This window comes from Tamandua tetradactyla, chromosome 23 (genome assembly GCF_023851605.1).
Source record: "Tamandua tetradactyla isolate mTamTet1 chromosome 23, mTamTet1.pri, whole genome shotgun sequence".
Classification (NCBI taxonomy): Eukaryota; Metazoa; Chordata; class Mammalia; order Pilosa; family Myrmecophagidae; genus Tamandua; species Tamandua tetradactyla.
Window position 1 is genome coordinate 8,264,450 of NC_135349.1, and position 23,085 is coordinate 8,287,534.

At 42.7% G+C, this 23,085-nt stretch overlaps 3 protein-coding genes across 3 annotated transcripts; 2 read left to right on the plus strand and 1 right to left on the minus strand.

Moving 5' to 3' along the window:
* The first annotated feature begins 11 nt into the window (after nucleotides 1-11).
* On the plus strand, nucleotides 12-5,697 carry CNPY4 (canopy FGF signaling regulator 4). The gene is made up of 6 exons (XM_077140725.1): nucleotides 12-269; nucleotides 2,243-2,369; nucleotides 2,468-2,564; nucleotides 2,823-2,945; nucleotides 3,445-3,562; nucleotides 3,653-5,697. The coding sequence occupies exons 1-6, from the start codon at nucleotides 128-130 to the stop codon at nucleotides 3,793-3,795; spliced, it is 750 nt and encodes a 249-aa protein (XP_076996840.1). The 5' UTR covers nucleotides 12-127; the 3' UTR covers nucleotides 3,796-5,697.
* LOC143667021 (small ribosomal subunit protein eS4, X isoform) lies at nucleotides 4,561-5,827 on the minus strand. Its single transcript, XM_077140723.1, has one exon. It carries the CDS (start codon nucleotides 5,429-5,431, stop codon nucleotides 4,640-4,642), a length of 792 nt encoding a protein of 263 aa, XP_076996838.1. The 5' UTR covers nucleotides 5,432-5,827; the 3' UTR covers nucleotides 4,561-4,639.
* Nucleotides 5,822-7,108, plus strand: MBLAC1 (metallo-beta-lactamase domain containing 1). The gene has a single exon (XM_077140722.1). The coding sequence runs from the start codon at nucleotides 6,006-6,008 to the stop codon at nucleotides 6,798-6,800; it is 795 nt and encodes a 264-aa protein (XP_076996837.1). The 5' UTR covers nucleotides 5,822-6,005; the 3' UTR covers nucleotides 6,801-7,108.
* The last annotated feature ends 15,977 nt before the right edge of the window (nucleotides 7,109-23,085 follow it).

A 23,085-nucleotide genomic window follows, 5' to 3' on the forward strand; every position in this document is an offset into this window, starting at 1 on the left:
GTCCCGCCCCTATGGGATTGGCACGGCGCACGCGCTTCCGGTGCCAGGCTGGATTTCAGGTTGCCGCCCACCACCTCTGAATTTAAAGGGCCCGCTACCCTGCCGGAGTTGGTTTGAGGGTAGGGAGATGGTGATTTGCGGACCGCACTTAGTCATGGGACCTGTGCTGTTGGGAACGTTGCTTTTCATTTTGACCGTGTTCGGGGCTTGGGCTGGGACGCCGAAGGAGGAGGATGAGGACACAGAACGCTTGCCCAGCAAATGCGAAGGTATCTAAAGTCATCAGCCCCTTTCCGTAGCCCCCTGCCCCGCCTGCCCCTGCTGGGGACACGTTTGGGTTGAGGGAGTGAGAATGGAAAGGTTAGAAAGGTTAGGGCAGAGAGGCTTGTAGGCTCCACTAAAATCGACATCTGATTTCTGATCACGGTAAAAGGCCTGCAGAGGTGTTAAACCAAGAACTGACACGACCAAATGGACCGTGATGGGTCTCCTTGAAATTCAGAGGGAGGGTCTCGTGGAATTTGGCAAAATTCGAATGGGGTCAAGGAAGGGATCGCAAAGTGCTGCCCTCAAACTGTGGCACTCCAATTCTCACGAGACAACCGGAAGGAGACCCCTTATCCGGCTGCCATGGGCTCCGATAGTTTGTGGGAATTGTAGTTCAGGAACTTTCTGCCTGGGACTGCCCACTCTACTGAGCATATTCAGTTTGTGTGTGTGTTTCCCCCATGTCATCGGATCTAAGTCTGGAGAACTCAGATCTTGCAGAGCAAGGTGTGTGAGGCTGATACTTTGTGGACATCTTCTACCTCACCCCGGCAGAGACGCTCCTAAATTACAGGCCCATGCCCACCCCTGAGGGAGTTTGGAGGGTAGGAACTCTGCCCTTGAAGCTCATAAACAAGGTAGGAGGATGCTTCACTGCTGAGAAGTTCTCCAACAGTGTGTGCTTTGCCGAGGGCATGTATTGTATGGCTTTTACAGCAAGCAGCAGCTTCTGTGGCTGCATCAGTTTGGACCACGCTGGGCCGGCACACTCCAGTGCTGGAGAATTGAGTGTCTTCCTGGCTTTCATTTCTTCCTGGGATCCCTTTTCTCATACCCCCACTGCATTTAAATATCAATTAAATATCAGTGTCCCTCAGGCCTTGATCCTCAGCTTTTTTCTCATTTACTTCTGACCCCTCCCCTTCGTGTGCTTCTCCCCCCACTTTTCCATCAGTCTTTCTAAACATAGTCCTAATTGACTCAGTCCTTGCTTTGGCATCGCCACAGGCCTCTTACTATGATCAGAAACAGCTAGTTTCTAGCATAGCATATAAATCTCTTTGCTGTTTGCTCCCAACCTTTTTTACCTTTCCATCCTCCCCCCCCCCCCATCGCTAAAGTGCCACATGCATCAGCCATACTGGTCACTGAACCTGCCTCATCCTCTTGTACCTCTGTGCCTCTGCATTTTACTCTTCCCCGTGCCTGGAGTGACCCTCTCATCTGAATCTGGCAAGCTCCTATCTATTCTTTAAGACCCAGTTTAAATGTCACCTCCCCTGGAAGCCTTCTTCTTCATCTGTCATCTCCCACTAGCTCCTTGAGACAGTGGGGGATGGTTTTGTTTCCCCAGGTCCTAGCATGGTGCCTAGTACATTTTGGACATTTTTGTCATTTGCCCCAGTGTATCATTTACTTGTCACTTCTGTCTAGGCCATTCCCTTTCTTGGGACCCACCATGTGCCAGGTAACGTGATAGGTGCTGAAAAGACAGTGGTGGAGCAGACTTCACCCTTAAGCACACTGCAGTCTAATAAGAGGTCAGTAAATGACCATTGAAGGAATTTTGTATTTACTAATGAGAGTCTTGGTCTGAACCCTTAGTGTAGGGTGCCATCATCTGTTCGTCTGTCTTTCCACAACTACCTGGGCAACATCACTTGGATAGGTATTGTGGGTCTTACTGCTCTATTGCTAGTGTGCATACAGAAGGAGCTCAATAAGTAACTGCAGAATAACAGCAGTTATATAATCCTCACCACATCACTATAAAAGAGGTACTTGTATTATCTCTATTTTAGAGATGAAGAAATGGAAGCACAGTGAGATTTTCACACAGCTGCGAAGTGGGAACCAGGATTCCCACCAGTCTGGTTCCAGAGTCTGCACTGTGCTGCCTTTGGTCATTTGCTGATTGAGTTGCTTGTATGTATTTGTCGTTCATGACCCCTTGGACCTCTCTTTCCTCCACCAGTCTGTAAGCTGCTGAGCCTGGAGCTACAGGAGAACCTGAGTCGAACTGGCCAGTCTCGAGAGGTACTGGAGTTGGGACAGGTGCTGGACACAGGCAAGAGGAAAAGACATGTTCCTTACAGCGTTTCGTGAGTCTTTCTTGGTGCTTCTCCACCATCCAAGCCCTGAAAGAGCGCTGGGAACTCCTACAGCATCTAGGAAGTCTTTGTTTCCCCTCTTCCCACAGGGAGACGAGGCTAGAAGAGGCCTTGGAGAATTTATGTGAGCAGATCCTGGATTACAGCGTTCATGCTGACCGCAAGGGCTCCCTGAGATATGCCAAGGTCAGACCCTTTATGGGGCAGCCGTGATGGGAATGCCACTTTTCAGAAACAGTGACCTATATTCCCAGAAGTCCTGGGGAGATGTCTGCCCAACCTCCCCCAGCTCCAGAATATACCTTCCCCTCATCAGCCTTCCACATCTCACCCTCATGGAATGTAGCCCTGAATCTCCAGTAGATGACATCACTGATGTGGTAGGGAAGGGGAAGGGAAAAGCAGGCAGTGGGCTGGGCTAATACCAAATTCCTCATCTCCCAGGGTCAGAGTCAGACCATGGCAACCCTCAAAGGCCTGGTGCAGAAAGGGGTGAAGGTGGATCTGGGGATCCCTCTGGAGCTGTGGGACGAGCCCAGCGTGGAGGTCACGTTCCTTAAGAAGCAGGTATGATGGGATACTACACTGCAAGGGAACCTGAGAGGGAAGCTAGGTCCTAGGATTGACTGGAGGGGATGTCCACCTCTGCCCAGAGAGAAGGGGGAAGAAGTGGCAAGAGTGAAGACTATGCCATCAATTGATGTTGGCCCTGAAGCCTGTCAAGAAGCGGTAACAGAGACTACTAATAACCACTACTGCTTATTGAGCACATGGCATGTGCCTGAGTCAGAACCACAAGACACCCAATGTGGTGGGTACTATAACCATTTTACAGGCAAGAAACTGAGACCCAAAGTTTAATAGGTAACCTACTTGGCACAGAGTAGGTACTAGTAAATGTTTGAATGAAGGAGGATCACACATCTAGCAAACCAGGCTTACCCTCCAGGCTGCCTCCAAGGTCAATCAGCTCAGGTAGGGGAGACAAGGAGTAGAGAGCAGAGAAGAGGGTTTTCAAACCCCAGCACAGCGGACACCTTTCTGGTTCTTTCTTCCTCTTGGTCAGTGTGAGACTATGCTGGAGGAGTTTGAAGATGTCGTGGGAGACTGGTACTTCCACCACCAGGAGCAGCCTCTACAGCACTTTCTCTGTGAAGACCATGTGCTCCCAGCTGCAGAAACGGGTAAATGTGTGGACTGGCCCCTTTCCTACTTACCCAAAACCGCCCCTACTCCCTATATCTATCTAAATTGCCTTCTCTCACTCAATCTAGCATGTCTACAGGAAGCCTGGACAGGGAAGGAGAAGGAGATCACAGATGGGCAAGAAAAGACAGAAGGGGAAGAAGAGGAGCAGGAGGAGGAAGAGATGAATAATATGCCAGGCCACCCCAAGCATGACCCAGAGGACCTTTGAAGCTTGCCTTTGAGCCCTCAGGAGGGACAGGGGTCATGGGGAAGAATCCTCTGACATCTGAACTCTCCCTGCCTCCACAGCTTTAAGAGGGTGTGTTTGTGTGTGAGTGACCCCAGTCCAGAGCCTGTAGCTGTAGTCTTCCATCTGGTCCCAGGCAGTATTCCTGGTGGTGCTGCATGGCATAGCTTCTCACATGGGGAGAAGATGGGAGGAGCAGGTAGAAGACCTGCCTCAACAGACAAGCCCTCTGCCTGCCACCCAGCCCTTTAACTGGCAGATACGGGAAGTGACAGTATGGAAGGCTTTCCCCTTTATCTCTGCTACCTCCAGAGGTCAGCAGTGGCTGCAAGGCTAAGGGCCTTGGGACAGTTACTTTGCCTCTTTAGGTCTTAGTTTTTATACCATTGCAAGAGGCCGGAGCGGATATCCTCTACGACCTATTCACACTATCTGCTTCCAGGAGGTCTGCGTGCCGGCAAATTGAACAAGAAGGGGACAATGGATGGGGGCAGGACGATGCTGATAAATTAGGCAGGATAGATACTTGGACTACTTCATATTAATTTCACCGAGGACACACTATATAATTTCACAGGTGCCAAATTTTCTATAACGCTATTAAACTTAAAAAAAAAAAAATCAGCTGGGCCCAAAGTTTCAAATAATCCCTCAGCTCACTGCTCACCTCACTGTCGAGCACACATTATAGCTGGTCCCTGTGGGGTCTCCCAGAGATAATATGGCCTTTGGCTGCAGTTTTTTTTTCAGGAGCAATTAATCATACTTTATTATTAATTAGCCACACAAAGAGTTCTTTCTCCATCCATGTCACCTAAAGATCATTTCACCCACTGCTCTGTTTTGCTGCCAGCCTCTTGTCTCTCTCTTCAGCAATTGTGAGGCGGATACCTTTTCCTCGTGGAAGAGAAATCCACGGCTTGTTGCCTTTGCCAATAACAAAAATGTTGGAAAGCCGGGTGGCAAAGCTGTTGCCGTTGGCATCTTTCACGTGAACCACATCAAAAGAACCAGGATGTCTCTCTCTGTTGGTGATCACACCAATTCTTCCCAGATTAGCACCTCCAGTAACCATACACAGGTTACCAGTATCAAACTTTATGAAATCGGTAATCTTGCCTGTCTCCAAATCAATTTGAATGGTGTCATTCACCTTGATGTGGGGATCAGGGTAGCGGATGGTACGAGCATCGTGGGTCACCAGATGTGGGATTCCTTTTGTGCCTACAAAGATCTTCCTCACTTTGCACAACTTGTACTTGGCCTCCTCAGGTGTAATACGATGAACAGCAAAACGACCCTTGGTATCATAGATCAGACGGAAATTCTCTCCTGTCTTGTCAATGCTGATGACATCCATAAAGCCAGCAGGATAAGTTATATCAGTTCGGACCTTGCCATCAATCTTTATGAACCGCTGCATACAGATTTTCTTTACTTCATCTCCTGTTAGGGCGTACTTAAGTCTGTTTCTTAAGAAAATGATGAGAGGGAGACACTCTCTCAGTTTATGGGGGCCAGTGGATGGACGAGGAGCAAACACACCCGTCAGTTTGTCCAGCATCCAATGCTTTGGAGCTGCTACACGCTTCAAATGCTTCTTTGGACCACGAGCCATGGCTGCGCTAGGCACGGAAAGAGCTGGCCGCAGTTTTGATAGAAGCTAATGGTGCACTGTAATTACCCATCCCAAAGAGGCCGGCAGGGATCGCGAAAACTCCCTTAGGGTAGGTCTGCGCAGCCCCCGCCACAAGTTTGGGGATGTGCGGGATTGAAGAGTCCACGGACGGCGCTACTTTGGCCAACGTACTTGGTTGTACGGAGGCTCACAGAGGACAACCTGCCCCCACTGCGTTTTTCCGCTGTCTTTCACTCCAGGGGTAAGACCTGATAAAACTCGACCCAAGGTAGAGAGTAGACTGATATTTTTTGGAGAGTGAAGGCTGCGGACCTTCCGCGGGACAGTGGCGGGCCGGGGGCCGAGGTCGCTGACGGAGAGGCGGGAACGTAGGAGGAAGGGACGGTTGGGAAGTACCATCTTCGGGAGGGAGTTGAGGGCGATACCACCTTACGAGTGCCTGGGGGTGAGAACTGGAGATGCCACGTGGTCCGCGGGGAGAGCCGGACGTGTGGTGACGCGGAGACACAGCCTCACTTGCTTCTTCCCCGCCCCAGCCCGACCCTCTGTGGCCATGAGCAGCCTCGTGTGGACCGAGCCGTTGCGCGGCGACCCCCCTCTGCTGGTGCCTGGCGACCCCTACTCCGTGGTGGTTCTGCTGCGGGGCTACGCGGAGCCCGAGGGAGGCAACGGCGCGATGCGCGCGGATGGCTCCGTGACCCTGGTCCTGCCCCAGGCCTGGGGCCCGGCCTCCAGCCACCGAGAGCCCCCGTCCGGGCACGGCGGGGCGATGACCTCCCTGGAGGAGGCGGCCCGTGGCCCCATCCTCGTGGACACTGGGGGCCCCTGGGCTCGGGAGGCGCTGCTGGGGGCCCTGGCGGGGCAGGGCGTGGCCCCGGGGGACGTGACTCTGGTGGTGGGGACCCACGGGCACTCGGATCACATCGGGAACCTGGGGCTCTTCCCGGGAGCGGCTCTGTTGGTCTTGCACGACTTCTGCCTCCCAGGGGGCCTCTACCTTCCCCACGGGCTGGGGGAGGAGTGTCCCCTGCGGCTGGGGCCGGGGCTCGAGGTGTGGGCCACGCCGGGCCATGGAGGCCAGCGGGACGTGAGCTTGGTGGTGGCGGGTACGGCCTTGGGCACCGTGGTGGTGGCGGGCGACGTGTTTGAGCGCGAAGGGGACGAGGACTCCTGGCAGGCGCTGAGCGAGGATCCGGTGGCCCAGGAGCGGAGCCGGAAGAGGGTCCTAGGCGCTGCCGACGTGGTGGTGCCTGGTCACGGGGCCCCTTTTAGGGTGGTCAGGGAAGCCTCGCAGCCAGAGACAAAAGGTCCGGGGAACAGCCGGGAGAATCCCGCTGTCGAAGACTAGGAGGCCGCCCTGCTCCAGATGGTCCTGGGAGGGATTCATGTCAGGAAACCCTCCAAGCTAACTAAGGAGTTGGCGGCCGAAAGTCGAGGGTGGTCGCCTCCAAATCTTTGGAAAGGCGAGTTTTCCATTGCGGCAGAGTGTCCCTTCTGTCTGCCGTTACCAGCGTCACTCTGCCTGTCTCTGCAACTGAAAGAGGACCCGGGGTTGGCTCAGCCCTGTTTGGGACCTCGGGGCCGCATTGGTGAAATGGAAAGAATGTTCCTGTGAGGGTCGGCCAAAATAAAAACAGGAAATCGCGTTGAAAATCATACTGCCCCAATGTAAATGCGAAACATTAATAGTGATAGCCATGCAAATGTGACCCTCAGCAACTGCAGCTGAATGAGCTAGCTGGACTGGTCTAGCATCTGGTGCCTCTGCTGGGACGGCTGGGATGGCTGGAGCCTCTGTCCACCTGGCTTCCCAGTCTCCAGTTGGCTAGCCCCGGCTTGTTCACATGGAGGCAGAAATGTTCCTACCACTAGAACAGAAGCTGCAGGCCACTTGAGGCCTACGCTCAGAACATGCCCTATGTCACTGATACCACATTCTATTGGTCGTAGCGAGTGAGTCTGGCTAGCCCAGGTTCACGGGATCTGTGAACGGAAGGAGCTGCAAGGAATCTGGACTTTTTTTTTTTTTTTTTTTTGGTGGTTGTTTCTATCTATCTTAGAATGTGCATGAATTGGTGATGCTAAAAGTTTATCTTCATTCTAACTAGGTCTCAAATGCTGCTGGACAAGTCTTTTATGCATTTCCAGCAGCCCAAGCAGCTCTTGTCAATCAGACCACACCACTCCCAGCGCTTTCCCAGAAGGGGGCAGCACTTCTCTGTTGGAGAAGTAAACGCTTTTCTTCCCAGCTATCTCCAATTCAAGCCACTTTTTCAGTAAATGTGGGTCAGCACCTGCACCCCGTTTTACCATCAGAAAAAGAGCAGCCCCTCCCCCATACTTTCTTGTCCACCTATGAATCCTTTGTGTCACTTCTATCATTTCCTTTGTCTTTACGTCATCCTTTTCCACTAGTTCTTAGAATTTAAAGATTCTCAAGTTTATTTGTTTTTTATAAGTATTATTTTATTTTTTAACTTTTTAAATTGTATAGTATAACCTATATACAAAGCAAAGAAAGAAAAAAGCAATAGTTTTCAAAGCACTCTTCAACAAGTAGTTACAGGACAGATCCTAGAGTTTGTCATGGGCTACCATACCGTCCTCTCAAATTTTTTCTTCTAGCTGCTCCAGAACATTGGAGGCTAGAAGGAATATATATATATATATATTTTCTTTTTTCCTAATTGTATTTTGAAAACAGACATATGAAGTTATCACTAATGATTGGGAAAAAGCTGCTCTTTCCATTTCAATCACAAGAATCTTTGATTCCTTGACATTATAAGAAATAGTAGGCACCAGTCAGCACAATACAGGGGAGGGATAATAACATAGGCAGTACTATATGTACTGTTTTCAGGTAGAAAGAAAAAAAGGTGATAGAGACTGTTGAGCAGATTAACTTTACACAAACGAACTGAAATTTAAAGTTTCACAGCACTTCTTCATTTAAAAGGTGAAGCCAAATCTACATATAGAAGACAGTTCATGGAAAATTTTTAGCCATCACACATTCTTATTTCAGCTGATTCAGGGAAAATATTTTTAACACCAGTACAAGGCAAATTGTCATTTTCAGTAATTTCTCATGTTGAAAATAAAATAAGCAAAAGTATATTAAAAATATCTTTAAAAAGTGCAATTCTATGATATATTTGTTGTGTTGGCTTATTCACCCTTGCTTATTCTTTAACAAACAAAAAGTAGGATCTTTTATTTTTGATTTTGATGCTTTGGTAACTTTTCGGTAGAAGGAATATACTTTTTTTATCATCACTTTTTTTTCTTTTTTGTGAAAATATGCGAAAATGTAATAAATTTCAAAGCACGGCACAACAATTAAGTTGTAGAATAGATTTCAGAATTTGGTACGGGTACCAATTTCACCATTTTATGTTTTACTTCTAGCTGCTCTAAGATACTGAAGAGGAAAAGAAATATCAATATAGTTCAGCAATCATGTTTGTTAAACCCTACCTTCTCTGTGTAACTCCACCATCACCTTTAATCTTTCACCCATTCTTTAGGGTTATTTGGGCTATGCCCATTCTAACTTTTTCATGTTGAAAGAGCTGTTAATAATAAGGGGTAGGAAGATAGAACTATCTGATGTTCTGGGAAGGCTGGCCTGTCTCTGTAGCAAGGCTTACCTGGTCCAGGGACCCATCTGGAGATTGTAAGTTTCTGGAAAGTTACTCTAGTGCATGGGACATCTGTAGAATCTTTTTCTTTAATTATTTTTTATTAAACCAAAACAACATACAAACATGAACATTCTTAACAAACGTTCCGTGCATGGTGTAAAATCAGTGACTCACGATATCATCACATAATAGTATATTCATCACCATGATAATTTTTTTAGAACATCTGCATCACTCCAGAAAAAGAGATAAAAAGAAAAAAACTTATACATACCATACCCCTTATCCCTCCCTCTCATTGATCACTAGTATGCAATATATTTTAACCTCTGTTCCCCTACTTTTTTTCTATACCCCTTTCATTGTTCATTGGTATTTCAATCTACTCTATTTAACAATCTGTTCCCCCTTTTATTTATTTATTTATTTTACATGGGCAGACATCAGGAACTGAACCCAGGTCTCTGACATGGTAGGCGAGAACTCTGCCTGCTGAGCCACCGTGGCCCGCCCTATTTACTTATTTTAAATCCTTTTTTTTTTTTTTATCATTTCTCCATACCATAGATAAAATGAACATCAGACCCTCTTCCCTCTATCATTCTCACATTCGGCTTCATTGAGTTTACTAGCATTATTGTGCTACAATTATGTAGTATTGTGCCATCCATTTCTGAATTTTTACAATCAGTCCTGTTGCACAATCTATATCCCTTCAGTTCCACTTACCCAAAATCCCCTTTGTGTGTATTATATAGTGCCCTAGGTGTCTTTTTTTTAAGGACTCCCCTCAACTATTTTGTCTCTGATTACCACTATACCAGATTTTTCCTTTATATCCATACTGGTTCCTCTCCATCATTTTCCGTGAGCTGGGGGCAGTGGGGAGGTGGGTACGACTGTTCAGTGGGTATGGGATTTATGTTTGGGGTAATTAAAATGTTTGGGAACTGGATAGAGGTGATAGCAGCATAGCACTGAAGCTCACTTCAATTTTTAAAAGGTCTATTAAATTTTTTAAAATTATTTATTAATTTAAAAAATTAACAACAAACAAAAATTTTAACATATCATTCCATTCTACATATACAATCAGTAATTCTCAATATCATCACATAGTTGCATATTCATTTCTTAGAACATTTGCATCGATTTAGAAAAAGAAAACAAAAAGAAATAAAACGATAGCAGAAAAAAAAAGATTATACGTACCATACCCCTTACCCCTCGCTTTCATTTATCACTAGCATTTCAAACTAAATTTATTTTAACATTTGTTCCGCCTATTATTTATTTTTATTCCATATGTTCTACTCATCTGTTGATATGGTAGATAAAAGGAGTATCAGACACCAGGTTTTCACAATCACAGAGTCTCATTGTGAAAGCTATATCATTGTTCAATCATCACCAAGAAACATGGCTACTGGAACACAGCTCTACATTTTCAGGCAGTTACCTGCAGCCTCTCCACTACATCTTGATAAATTTTTTTTAATGCCCATTGAAGGAATGGTATTGAGCCCAAGACCTTGGTGCTCTAACCAACTGAGCAACCGGCACATATGGGAACTCTATTTTCTGCATAATCTTTCTGTAAACCTATGAATTTTCTAATTAAAAAATTAATTAAAATGTAACCAGAAAAGGTAAAAAAAAAAATCTCAATTCTTTGGTAAGAAATTTGAAACTTGGATGAAATATCCAGATTTCCAGAAAAATATAACTTAACAAAAGTAACTCAAGAAGAAAAAAAGAACTTAGTATAATTTTTAAAAACATTGAAGCAGACCCAAATTTTTCAGAACTTTCAAGGAACTTTCATTCCAGTCTTATCCGAACTCTGGAAGAGAATAGGAAAAAAGGGAGGGAGTATCCTCAGAAAAAACAGTTCTATGAGGCCAAACCAATTCTATGAAGCCCAAACCTTGCCACCAAAACTAGTCAAGGACAGTGTGAGAACAGGAAATTACTAGGCCATTTTTCTGTATAAATGTTAAAATCACAAAAGACCAAATTGAACCCAAATGTGTATAAAATATCAAACTCTGTGACTTAAGTTTAGAAAATATTTAAATGTTGAAATATTAGGATATAAGAAAATGTATCTTGGATGCAGAAAAATTAGCAATATTCAACCTTAATTTCTTATAAAAACGCGTAGTAAATAGGAATAGAAGGGAACTTCTCTATGGAAGGTATTTATGAAACATTTTCTACAAACATCATCTTAAATATAGTTTCAATAGAGGTTTCCTTTTAAATTTAGAGGCAAGATACTGTCCATGTTTACTCCTTTTATTGGCCATAAACAAAAGAAACAAGTAAATTAAATGACTTGGAAAATTAGCCATTTGGCAAACTGGTTTTCATCAGATCAGCTTTCAAAGAAGAAAAACACATGTTTTTCTTTGAATTGGCAATCATTTTTCGGCAATTTGGTCTGCTTGCTACGACTTCTAATTCGATCGTGCAATTAAAGTCCCATCCGGTGTGGTTTGTATTGAATGGAAAATTTACTGGAACCAAACAAAACAACTCAGAGCAGTAACGGATCAATTCTTATACAAGCCACAAACAGAAAAATGTAATTTTAGAAAAATATCTTTTAATAATAGTAACAAAAACTCCCACTGGCAGTGAAAGGTAGTTTCCATTTCCACACATCTTTAAAATGCAGTTAGAACTGTTTTTTCTGTGTCGCAGGCTTTCTATTTACGTGGGCTTCTCGAGAGCCCTGTGTCCCCTCGAGGTCACCACAGAGCAGCAGTAGTCCTCAAACAGATCTCTTTGACAAGGATAAAGGATTGTTAATCCACCAATGTGTTTCAACCAGAAAGTTCAGCTTCACTGGATAAATTTTGGCTGGACTCAGCATTCGGGTGGAGGAAAGTATTTTCCTGGTGTTGGGAACTGGTAGAAAATGTAGAGTGAAAGGAGAGGAGGGAGAAAAAAAGGTGAAACTAAACGCGTGTGGATCCAAATTCCAGCTTGGGTGAGAGACTTGGTAGACCTGGGAAGTAGGCGATTCAGAGAGCAAGTTAAGCGACTGGCTGTGAAGGAGGATTGAGAACTACTGAGTTCAAAGTTTTGGACGTCACAGAGCACCGATTCCAGTGGTGGCTTAGTAACCCACCAGCGGGGTGGCACAGGCACATAAGAGTTGGTTGACCTTCCATTTCTTCTATACTTCTTGCCCTTCTTACCACTTTAGGCTCATTTTGGAGCTAAAATGCTGAAATGTAGGTAAAAGTGATTATTTTATTTTATTTTTACCCCAAAGCACTATCCAATGGTGAGTTAAACTCTGCTTAAGGGAGGCATTGACATTGTGTAGCAAGGAAAAGTTTCAGCAATTCTCTCTATCTAGGCTTCGGTTATAATTAGTAACAGCTGACTTGACCTATAAGTTCCCCTCCAGCAGCACCTCTACCCAGCAAGCCTAGTTCTGTCACCCCCAACCCGCACACTTTCGGGGTATGAGCTAAGATTTGTTCTTACTGTTGCCATTCTTTTCTATTTGTCAGTTTCCACAACGTCCTGCCAGCCTGATTCTCAGGAAGGTCATCCAAATGTTAAATGTTCCCCAGCTTAAAAGCCTAAGAGAGGTACAGAATTTGCTGGAAGACAAAAAGCAAAGGAAAGGATACTGCATTCTGGCTGGAAGCATGGAGAGGGGGAGAATGTTGTAGAATCAAGTTTTCCCACCTCGAACCCAGAAAAGACCACTGTTGGAAGCAAAACCATCAATACCCCTAAGATCTGAGTACGAGCGTCAATTTCCTTGCTTAAAACTCTTCAGTGGTGTCTTACTACATGAAAGGCCACCTCTTTAAAACCAAGGTCTCCAATGCCATGCTTGTTTGACCTCGCCTGACGTTTCTCTTCATCCTTCCACCCTTCCCCTTTTTGCACAACTCCCCACCGCAAGGCACTTGTATGCTGTGTACGTTACCCGAAATTCTCCTCCCTGATCCTAACTCTTCTTCCCAATTAACTCCTGTGGTCTCTTCGGACCTGAACACAAGCATTGCTTCCTCAGAGGAGTTTTTCCCTGATCCCCCAAACCAGGGCATTGTAACTTGTGAGGCACCTTCAGAGTGCCTGGTGCTGTTTCTTCCTAACATTCATCACAATTTGCCATTTATGTTTATTTGAATGTATACTCGGTTCACTCTTTGTTTGTTTGTTTACTTTTTATTTTTTATTAATTAAAAAAATTAACAACAAACAAAAACATTAACATATCATTCCATTCTACATATATAATCAGTAATTCTTAATATCATCACATAGTTGCATATTGATCATTTCTTAGAGCATTTGCATCGATTTAGAAAAAGAAATAAAAAGACAACAGAAAAAGAAATAAAACGATAACAGAAAGAAAAAAAGATTATACATACCATACCCCTTACCCCTCGCTTTCATTTATCACTAGCATTTCAAACTAAATTTATTTTAACATTTGTTCACCCTATTATTTATTTTTATTCCATATGTTCTACTCATCTGTTGACAAGGTAGATAAAAGGAGCATCAGACACAAGGTTTTCACAATCACACAGTCACATTGTGAAAGCTATACCATTATACAATCATCATCTAGAAACATGGCTTCTGGGACACAGCTCTACATTTTCAGGCAGTTCCCTCCAGCCTCTCTACTACATCTTGAACAACAAGGTGATATCTACTTAATGTATAAGAATAACCTCCAGGATAACCTCTCGACTCTGTCTGGAATCTCTCAGCCTTTGACACTAGGTCTTATTTCACTCTTCCCCCTTTTGGTCAAGAAGATTTTCTCAATCCCTTGATGCTGAGTCTCAGCTCATTCTAGGGGTTTTCTCAATCCCTTGATGCTGAGTCTCAGCTCATTCTAGGATTTCTGTCCCACGTTGCCAGGAAGGTCCACACCCCTGGGAGTCATGTCCCACATAGACAGGGGGAGGGTGGTGAGTTTGCTTTTTGTGTTGGCTGGAGAGAGAGGCCACATCTGAGCAACAAAAGAGGCTCTCTTGGGGGTGACTCTTAGGCCTAAATTTTAAGTAGACTTGACCTATCCTTTGCGGGGTTAAGTTTCATATGAACAGACCCCAAGACTGGAGGCTCAGCCTACAGCTTTGGTTGTCCACACTGCTTGTGAAAATATCAAGAATTCAACTTGGGGAGGTTGAATTTTCCCCCATTCTCACCATTCCCCGAAGGGGACTTTGCAAATACTTTTCCACTCACTGACTGAATCACTCTGGGATTCATCGGGGCACCACTCTGGACAAACCAGCAAAATCTCATGTCCTACCCAAGGTTCCATGTACTTATGTTGTTCAACCAACTATCTACATAAATTATATTAGGAGATGCAATAGTCAAAATGTAAGTTTTGTACCAAATAGACATTTTTTGCTTTAGTCTCACACACAAGATGAAATTTTAAAATATTAATTACCGTCTATTTCCAGCACCCTGCAGTGATGACATTTCTTTGTTCTTCCTCATGCAAAAACATTTTTTGAATTTGTACATTTAGTCACTATCATTATACACTCTAGGCATTCCTAGATTATACCATCTTTCTTTCTGATTTCATTTGTGCCCCCCAGCCCTTCTCCCTCTATCATTCTCACATTCAGCTTCATTCAGTGTTTGAACATAATTGTATGACAGTTAGGTAGTATTGTGCTGTCCATTTCTGAGTTTTTATATTCAGTCCTGTTGCACAATCTGTATCTCTTCAGCTCCAATTACCCAATATCTTACCCTATTTCTATCTTCTGATGGTCCCCGCTACCAACAAAATATTCCAAGTTTATTCAACAATGTCAGTTCACACCAGTGAGACCATACAGTATTTGTTCTTCTGTTTCTGGCCAATCTCACTCAGCATAATGTCCTCAAGGTCCACCCATGTTGTTACATACTTCATAACTTTATTCTGTCTTACAGCTGCATAATATTCCATCGTATGTCTATAACACAATTTATTTAGCCACCTATCTGTTGATGGACATTTTAGCTGTTTCTATCTCTTGGTAATTGTAAATAATGCTGCTATAAACATTGGTGTGCAAATGTCCATTTGTGTCCTTGGCTTCATGTCCTTTGAGTAAAGACAGCATATAGATGGGTTCTGTTTTTTAATCCATTCTGCCAGTCTATGTCTTTTGATTGGGGAGTTTAATCCATTAACATTTAGTGTTATTACTGCATGGGTAGTACTTTCTTCTACTATTTTGCCTTTTGGATTTTATATGTCTAATCTAATTTTCCTTATTTTTACCTTTACTCATAGTCTTCCTTTCTACACTCTTCTCCACACCTCTCTCTTCTGTCTTTTCGTATCTGTCTCTAGTGCTCCCTTTAGTATTTCTTGCAGAGCTGGTCTCTTGGTCACAAATTCTCTCAGTGATTTTTTTGCCTGAAAATATTTTAATTTCTGCCTCATTTTTTGAAGGACAATTTTGCTGGATATAGAATTCTTGGTTGGCAGTTTTTCTCATTTAGTAATTTAAATATATCATCCCACTGTCTTCTCACCTCCATGGTTTCTGCTGAGAAATTTACACATAGTCTTATTGGGCTTCCCTTGTATGTGATGGATTGCTTTTCTCTTGCTGCTTTCAAGATTCTCTCTTTCTCTTTGACCTCTGACATTCTGATTAGTAAATGTCTTAGAGTACGTCTATTTGGATCTATTCTCTTTGGGGTACACTGCACTTCTTGGATCTGTAATTTTAAGTCTTTCATAAGAGTTGGGAAATTTTCAGTGATAATCTCCTCCATTAGTTTTTCTCCTCCTTTTCCCTTCTCTTCTCCTTTTGGGACACCCACAACATGTATATTCATGCACTGCATATTGTCATTTGGTTCCCTGAGTCCCTGCTCATATTTTTCCATTTTTTCCCTATATTTTCTTTTGCTTGTCGGATTTCAGATGTTCTGTCCTCCAGTTCACTAATCCTATGTTCTGCCTCTTGAAATCTACCATTGTAAGTTTCCATTGTTTTTTTGTCTCTTCTACCATGCCTTTCATTCCCATAAGTTCTGTGATTTGTTTTTTCAGACTTTCAATTTCTTCTTTTTGTTCATTCTTTGCTTTCTTTATATCCTCCCTCAGTTCATTGATTTGGTTTTTGATGAGGTTTTCCATGTCTGTTCATATATTCTGAATTAATTGTTTCAGCTCCTATATCTCATTTGAATTGTTGGTTTGTTCCTTTGACTGGGCCATATCTTCACTTTTCCTAGTGTGATATATTATTTTTTGCTGGTGTCTAGGCATTTAATTACCTTAATTAGTTTATTATGGAGATTGCTTTCACTTCTTTTATCTAGGGTTTTCTTGCTGGATGAATTTGTTGTCTATCTGTTCTTTAACATTCAGTTCAGCTTTATCTGAACCTCTAGCTTAGGTTTTATTTAACAGAGGAGAATTTTTCAGTTCTTGTTTTCTTGTTTCTTGCCCTGCTTGTATGGTGCTTTTCCCTCCACACCCTTAGGAGGGTCTACTTGGGTATTATAGACCCCAGCTGGATTTTCCCAGACCAAACTGGCCTCCTATCAGGAGGAAAGAGTCACCTGCATCAGTTTTCCCTGAGGGTGAGACCCAACAGGTTGAAAGACTTTCCTGTGAAGTCTCTGGGCTCTGGTTTTCTTATCCTGCCCAGTATGTGGCGCTTGTCTGCCTGCAAGTCCCACCAGCATAAGATGATGTGGTACCTTTAATTTTGGTGGACTCCCCCAGCTGGGAACGTGGTGGAGACAGAGGAGAGGTTGTAGGCTGGTTTTAATGGCTTCAAATTACCAAGGCCTGCTGTCTGAATTCCTTGAGGGAGGGATTCCACCTGAGTTGGGCTTCACCCCTCCCCTGGGGAAGGCACAGGCTCCAGACAAGCCCTCAAATGAGCTTGTTTCTGCCTATGCTTGGGGCAGTTGCAGCCTGAGAAGCCCTGCCACTGTATCCAAAGGCAGTCAAGCCTTTGTAGAAACACAGCCACAAAAACCTGTGTTTCCTTTTTTTTTTTTTTTTCTTTTTCTTTTTCCGTCAGCCCTGCTGCCTTGGCGCCAGTGCAAAAATGAGAGACCTCTGCTTTGACCAGGTTCACCTGAGCTGGGGGCCCTCTTTTAGTAGTCAGAATTTGTTAAATAATTCCACAATTGGCGTTTGGTTGGGCTCAACCTCTGCTGCTGGTAAAGTCTCTTTCCTTTCCCCTCTGGGAAGAAGCCTGTGGGGGAGGCCACCCGCGGCTTGAGGAACTCATGGTTCTGGGGGGGCTCGCAGCTGGTCCAGACTGGGGTACGCTGTGTCCGGGCACTGACATGGCCCCAGGAGCTGTTCTGTACTGTTTCTGTTTATTTAGTAGTTGTTCTGGAGGACGAACTAAAATGCACACATTGCTAAGCCGCCATCTTGGCTCGGAAGTCCAGATTGGCTGTTTTTATTTGAGGGGTCCGTTAGTCTTTACTGACTTTTCTGTAGCTCTGTTGACAGTTCTCAAAGCCTTTCTGGCAGCTCTAGGTAAAGCTGGTGGAGCATCAAATACTTCGCCAGCACATGGTATTCAAACCTGAGCTCTCTCATCAAGGGCTCTCACCCAAGGCCCAGGCCCCAGCTTCAGCCCATCCTTAGGAGCCACGTGGGTGCCTGGTTCTCCATTTTCCTTATCAACAAAGATTAGAGTAGCCATTCTGGATTACTCCAAAGTTCCACCGCCCACGGCTGCACAGGGCTCCCATTTAGTAATGTTTCCATTTTTTTTTTCTGTGGAAGTTCTTGGGCTTATTCCTAGGTAGTTGATATTTTTTGATATATCATAAATAAAATTTATTTTTGTGTATTTACTTTGTATCCAGTAACTTTGCTGGATTCATTTATTAATTTTAATAGTTTACCGAGTCTTCTGTCGATTCTTTAAAATCCAGAAAGTTTAAGGTTTATGTATCCATTGTGTTGCTTACAAATAAGAACAATTTCATTCCCTTCTTTCCTGTCCTTATCCATTTCACTTCTTTTTCTTATTTTAGGGTTTTTGCTAGTACCTCCAGTACAATGATGAATGTAAATGGTGATAACAGGCATCTATGTGTTGTTCCCAGTCTCAGACTGAAAGTTTTCGATGTATTTCCATGAAGCAACCTATCAATTGTAGATTTTTATCAAGTTTTAAAGTTCTTTTCTATTCCTAGCTAGTTAAAACTTTTCATTTATTATTCATATTTGTTCAGTTTTACCACATACTTTTCCTCAGTCTATTGAGATGATCATAAGGTTTTTTTGAATGTTTTTATCGTGATAATATTGATAGACAATAAACTGCACATACATAAAGTACAACCTGATAAGTTTTGACCTGTGTCTCTTTCTGTTCTTCCTCCTCCTTCTCCTTCTCTCCTTCCTCTTGTTCTTCCTCCTCATCCTTCTCCTTACTTGGAATCAGGATCTTTGCTCTTGAGGCTTCCAGCTGATTGGATGAGACACACCCATATCCTTGAGGTAATTTCCTTTACAAAGTCAACCGACTGTAGATACTAATCACATCTACAAAATACCTGTATCGCAACATCTAGGCTAGTGTTTGACCAACCAGCTGGGCACCATAATCTATCCGAGTTGATGCATAAAATTAACCATCACAGCACCTGCCCAGCAGTAAAATTTAGGCTGGAGTTATCGATTTGGATATTAACAGCAAAGAGATGGTAAGTCTAGCATGCAGGTTTGGAAGGATGTATGTCCCCTAGAAAAGCCATGTTTTAATCCTAATCCCATTTTGTAAAGGCAGACGCTTCTTCTAATCCCTATTCAGTATTGTTTGTGTGTTTGGAAATGTAACCAGATCATCTCCCTGGAGATGTGATGTAATCAAGAGTGGTTGTTAAAATGGATTAGGTGACGCCATGTCTCCACCCATTCGGGTGGGTCTTGAGAAGTTTCTGGAGTCCTATAAAAGAAGAAACATTTTGGAGAATGGGAGATTTGGAGACAACAGAAAATGCTGCAGCACTACAAAGCAGAGAGTCCACTAGTCAGTGACTTTTGGAGATGAAGAAGGAAAATGTCTCCCCGGGAGCTTCATGAAACCGGAAGCCAGGAGAGAAAGTAGCAGATGACGCCTTGCTGGCCATGTGCCCTTCCAGTTGAGAGAGAAGCCCTGACTTTGTTCGCCATGTGCCTTCTCACATGAGAGAGAAACCCTGAACTTTGTTGGCCTTCTTGAACCGAGGTATCTTTCCCTGAGTGCCTTAGATTGGACATTCCTTTAGACTTGTTTTAATTGGGACATTTTCTCGGCCTTAGAACTGTAAACTAGCAACTTATTAAATTCCCCTTTTTAAAAGCCATTCTGTTTCTGGTATATTGCATTCCAGTGGCTAGCAAACTAGAACAGCTAGGGAGGGTGTTTGCAGAAAGAAGATAACCTCAAACAGCTCTCTTGCTCATTAATTTCCTTTTTGTTTTGATCTTAGAGAAAGGAGGTATAAGGGACCTCTTTTCAGCTGAAAGGGAGTGCTCATGCTTTTTTAGGGGGGGATGGGCTCAGCTCTTTTTTGTTTGTTTCTCTTTTTTATTAATTTTTTATTTTTGATTTTAAATATAACAACAAACACGAACAAACTTATGATCATTCCCTTCTACATATATGATCAGTAATTCACAATATCATCACATAGTTGCATAATCATCATGATCATGTCAGAGCATTTGTGTCAATTCAGAAAAAGAAATAAAAAGACAACAGAAAATAATTCATACATACCATACCCCTTACCCCTCCCTTTCATTGATCACTAACATTTCAATCTAAATTTATTTTAACATTTGTTCCCCCTATTATTTATTTTTATTCTGTATGTTTTACTCGTCTGTTGATAAGGTAGATAAAAGGAGCATCAGACACGAGGTTTTCACAATCACACAGTCACATTGTGAAAGCTGTATCATTATACAATCATCTTCAAGAAACATGGCTACTGGAACACAGGTCTACATTTTCAGGCAGTTCCCTCCAGCCTCTCCATTACATCTTGACTAACGAGGTGATATCTATTTAATGCATAAAAATAGCTTCCAGAATAACCTCTCGACTCTGTTTGGAATCTCTCAGTCATTGACACTTTATTTTGTCTCATTTCACTCTTCCCTCTTTTTGATCATAAGATTTTGTTCCTTTGTTCTAATAATGTGTGAATTAGGCTGATTTTCAAATGTTAATTCAATCTTGCATTCTGAAACTAACCTACCTTAGTTATGAGGTATCATCCTTTATGTGCATGGCTAGATTCAATTTTCACATTTTTTCAGAATTTTGTATCTAAATTCATAAGGGAGCTGGGCTACAATTTTCCTTTCTTGCAATGCATTTCCGGGTTTTGGAATCAAGCTGACCTTATAAAATGCGTTGGGGAGTGTCTCTTTTTAACTCTCTCAAATTATTTATTTCAGATTGATGTTATTGTGAAGGGTTGAGAAATTTTTCCATTGCTGAAAACTTAGCTAAAATCAGGGTGACAAAACCCAGCATGGTGCGCCCCACAACATTATTTCTTCTTAAGAGCTGGAAGAATTCACCATTAAAGCCATCTGGGTCTGGGAGTTTTCTTTGTGGGAAGGGTTTTAAATAAATACTCAAATTTTTACTAGATATAGAACTTTCAAATTTTCTCTTTCTTGTTTCATTTTGGGAAGTTGTACTTTTCTGGGAATATGTCAATTTTATCCAGATTTTAAAATTTAGTGGCATACAAAGAATGAAAGAGGACCCGTACTCAGTTTTGATCATTTTGATAAAAGTGGATCAATGACCTAAATATAAGAGCCAGTACCATAAAACCCCTAAAAGACAATATAGGAAAACATCTTCAAGGTCTAGTAATAGGAGGTAGCTTCTTAAACTACCCCCAAGCACAAGCAACAAAAGAAAAAAATAGATAAATGGGAACACCTCAAAATCAAATGCTTCTGTGCCTCAAAGAACTTTGTCAAAAAGTTGAAGAGGCAGCCAACTCAATGGGAGAAAATATTTGGAAACCACATATCAGATAAAGGTTTGTTATCCTGTATACATAAATAAATCATGCAAATTCTAAAATGAGTAAAAGATATGGATAGACATTTTTTTGAAGAGCAATTACAAATGGCTAAGAAGCATATGAAGAGCTGCTCATCTTTATCATCTACAAGAGAAATGCAAATAAAGACCACAGTGAGATAAGAATCTGTAAGAATGACTGCTATTAAACAAACAAGAAACTACAAATATTGGAAAGGATGTGGAAAAATTTAAACACTTATTCACTGCTTTTGGGAATGCATAATGGTACAGCTGCTGTGGAACACAGTTTTGGGGGTTCCTTAGAAAACGAAATATCTAGTTGCCCTGTGACTCGGCAATAGCACTATTCAGTGTGAACAAGAAGAGCTGAAAGCAGTGACACGACAGACATTTGCACACCAATGTTCATAGTGGCATTATTCACAGTTGCCAAAGAATGGAAGCAATTCAAGTCTCCATCAGGAGACGAGTATATAAATAAAATGTAGCATATACATATGGTGGAATATTATGCAGCAAAGACAAAATGAGGTCCAGAAGCATATGACAATATGGATGAAACTTGAAGACACAATGCTGAGTGAAATAATCCAGACATAAAAGGATAGATACTGTATGATTTCAATAGATACTGTATGATGGTCAAAAGTAAACTCAGAGGCTTATAATGTGGGATCCAGGGGACCTAGAGATACACAAAAACTAGAGATAGGTAAACAGTTACCTGATGAGGTTGAACTTAAATGTAAGGGAATAGATAGACGTGATGGTAGTTCATTAGTGGGGTTATAAGTAATATTGCCATATTGAAGGGGAATATGGCGAAAGGGGTTGTATAGAGCCATGCATTCCAGCAATTAACCCTACAAGCATAAATAAGTTCTTGCATGAACTACTCCAAAGGCATGAATCTTGTGCAAAGAGTCAATAATGGAGGAGTACAGGGAGAAAACTACTATTGCATGCTGTGGTCTGCAGTTAACAGGGAGACATTAGCAATACCGCAGCAATACCAGGGGGTAATGGTGGGGGGGAAGAGCTAAGGGGAGGTTTAGATTTTCTTTTTGGTGAGGGTATGTTTATCTGTTATTTTTCTCTTTAGAGCAGTGAAAATTGTGTAAAATTGAGAATGTTGATGATTGCACAGATAAGTGAGGATTCTGTGAGACATGGATTGTTTATTTTGGATATTATCCATCATGTCCAATGGATAGAGGTAGCCAAAGGATACATTCACTGAGAAGCAGAAAGGTGATATATATGATAGGTTAGTGTGCAGCCACAGAAAAGAACTACAGAAATGAGGCATGTATTGGGGTAAATGAGCCTTGGGGGCATTATGTTGTGCCAAATAAGTAAAAAACAAAAGAACAAATATTGTATGGTTTCCTTTATTTTTACTTCTTTTTTTTGGGGGGGGGGCGGTGTTGATTGTTTATTTCTTCCTTCCTATAACCAGTAAAAAAAAAAAAAAAAGCAACACAAGTACAGGAATTCCATTTTAAAAAATCATCAGAGTGCAGAGATGGCCCCAGCACCTGCCAGTGTTATGTTCAACTTACATATTTACAGTGTGTTGTTAGGGCATGGTTACAGAGGCCTGTTTAAAATATAACAAAAGATATGAGCATGGTCTTTTCCTTCTTTGCTTTTCTTACATAGAAGAACCCCAACCCATTTCCAAAGAAAGAACTTGCTATAAACATAAATTGTACTGGCTATTAACTATGTTATGAAAAGTGCTACACAGGTGCACGGCTATAAAAATAGTATATAAATGGTTATATTTGGGAACTGCTGTCTACACAGGGAAAGGTTAGAGGAGTGTTCTGTTTGATATCCCAACCTGTTAAAACGGTGGATAAGCTAGGATGGGAGAGGACAGGGTCTTGGAGCATAGCTGCAAAAATTCCTCTTTCCCAGACAGTTG

Excerpts from the sequence above, each read along its gene's own strand:
- MBLAC1 (XM_077140722.1), top strand. The coding sequence starts at position 6,006 with ATGAGCAGCCTCGTGTGGACCGAGCCGTTGCGCGGCGACCCCCCTCTG.
- LOC143667021 (XM_077140723.1), bottom strand. The coding sequence starts at position 5,431 with ATGGCTCGTGGTCCAAAGAAGCATTTGAAGCGTGTAGCAGCTCCAAAG.
- CNPY4 (XM_077140725.1), top strand. The coding sequence starts at position 128 with ATGGTGATTTGCGGACCGCACTTAGTCATGGGACCTGTGCTGTTGGGA. Across the intron at positions 2,565-2,822 it reads GCTCCCTGAGATATGCCAAG|GGTCAGAGTCAGACCATGGC; the intron begins GTCAGACCCTTT and ends CTCATCTCCCAG. Across the intron at positions 3,563-3,652 it reads GCTCCCAGCTGCAGAAACGG|CATGTCTACAGGAAGCCTGG; the intron begins GTAAATGTGTGG and ends CACTCAATCTAG.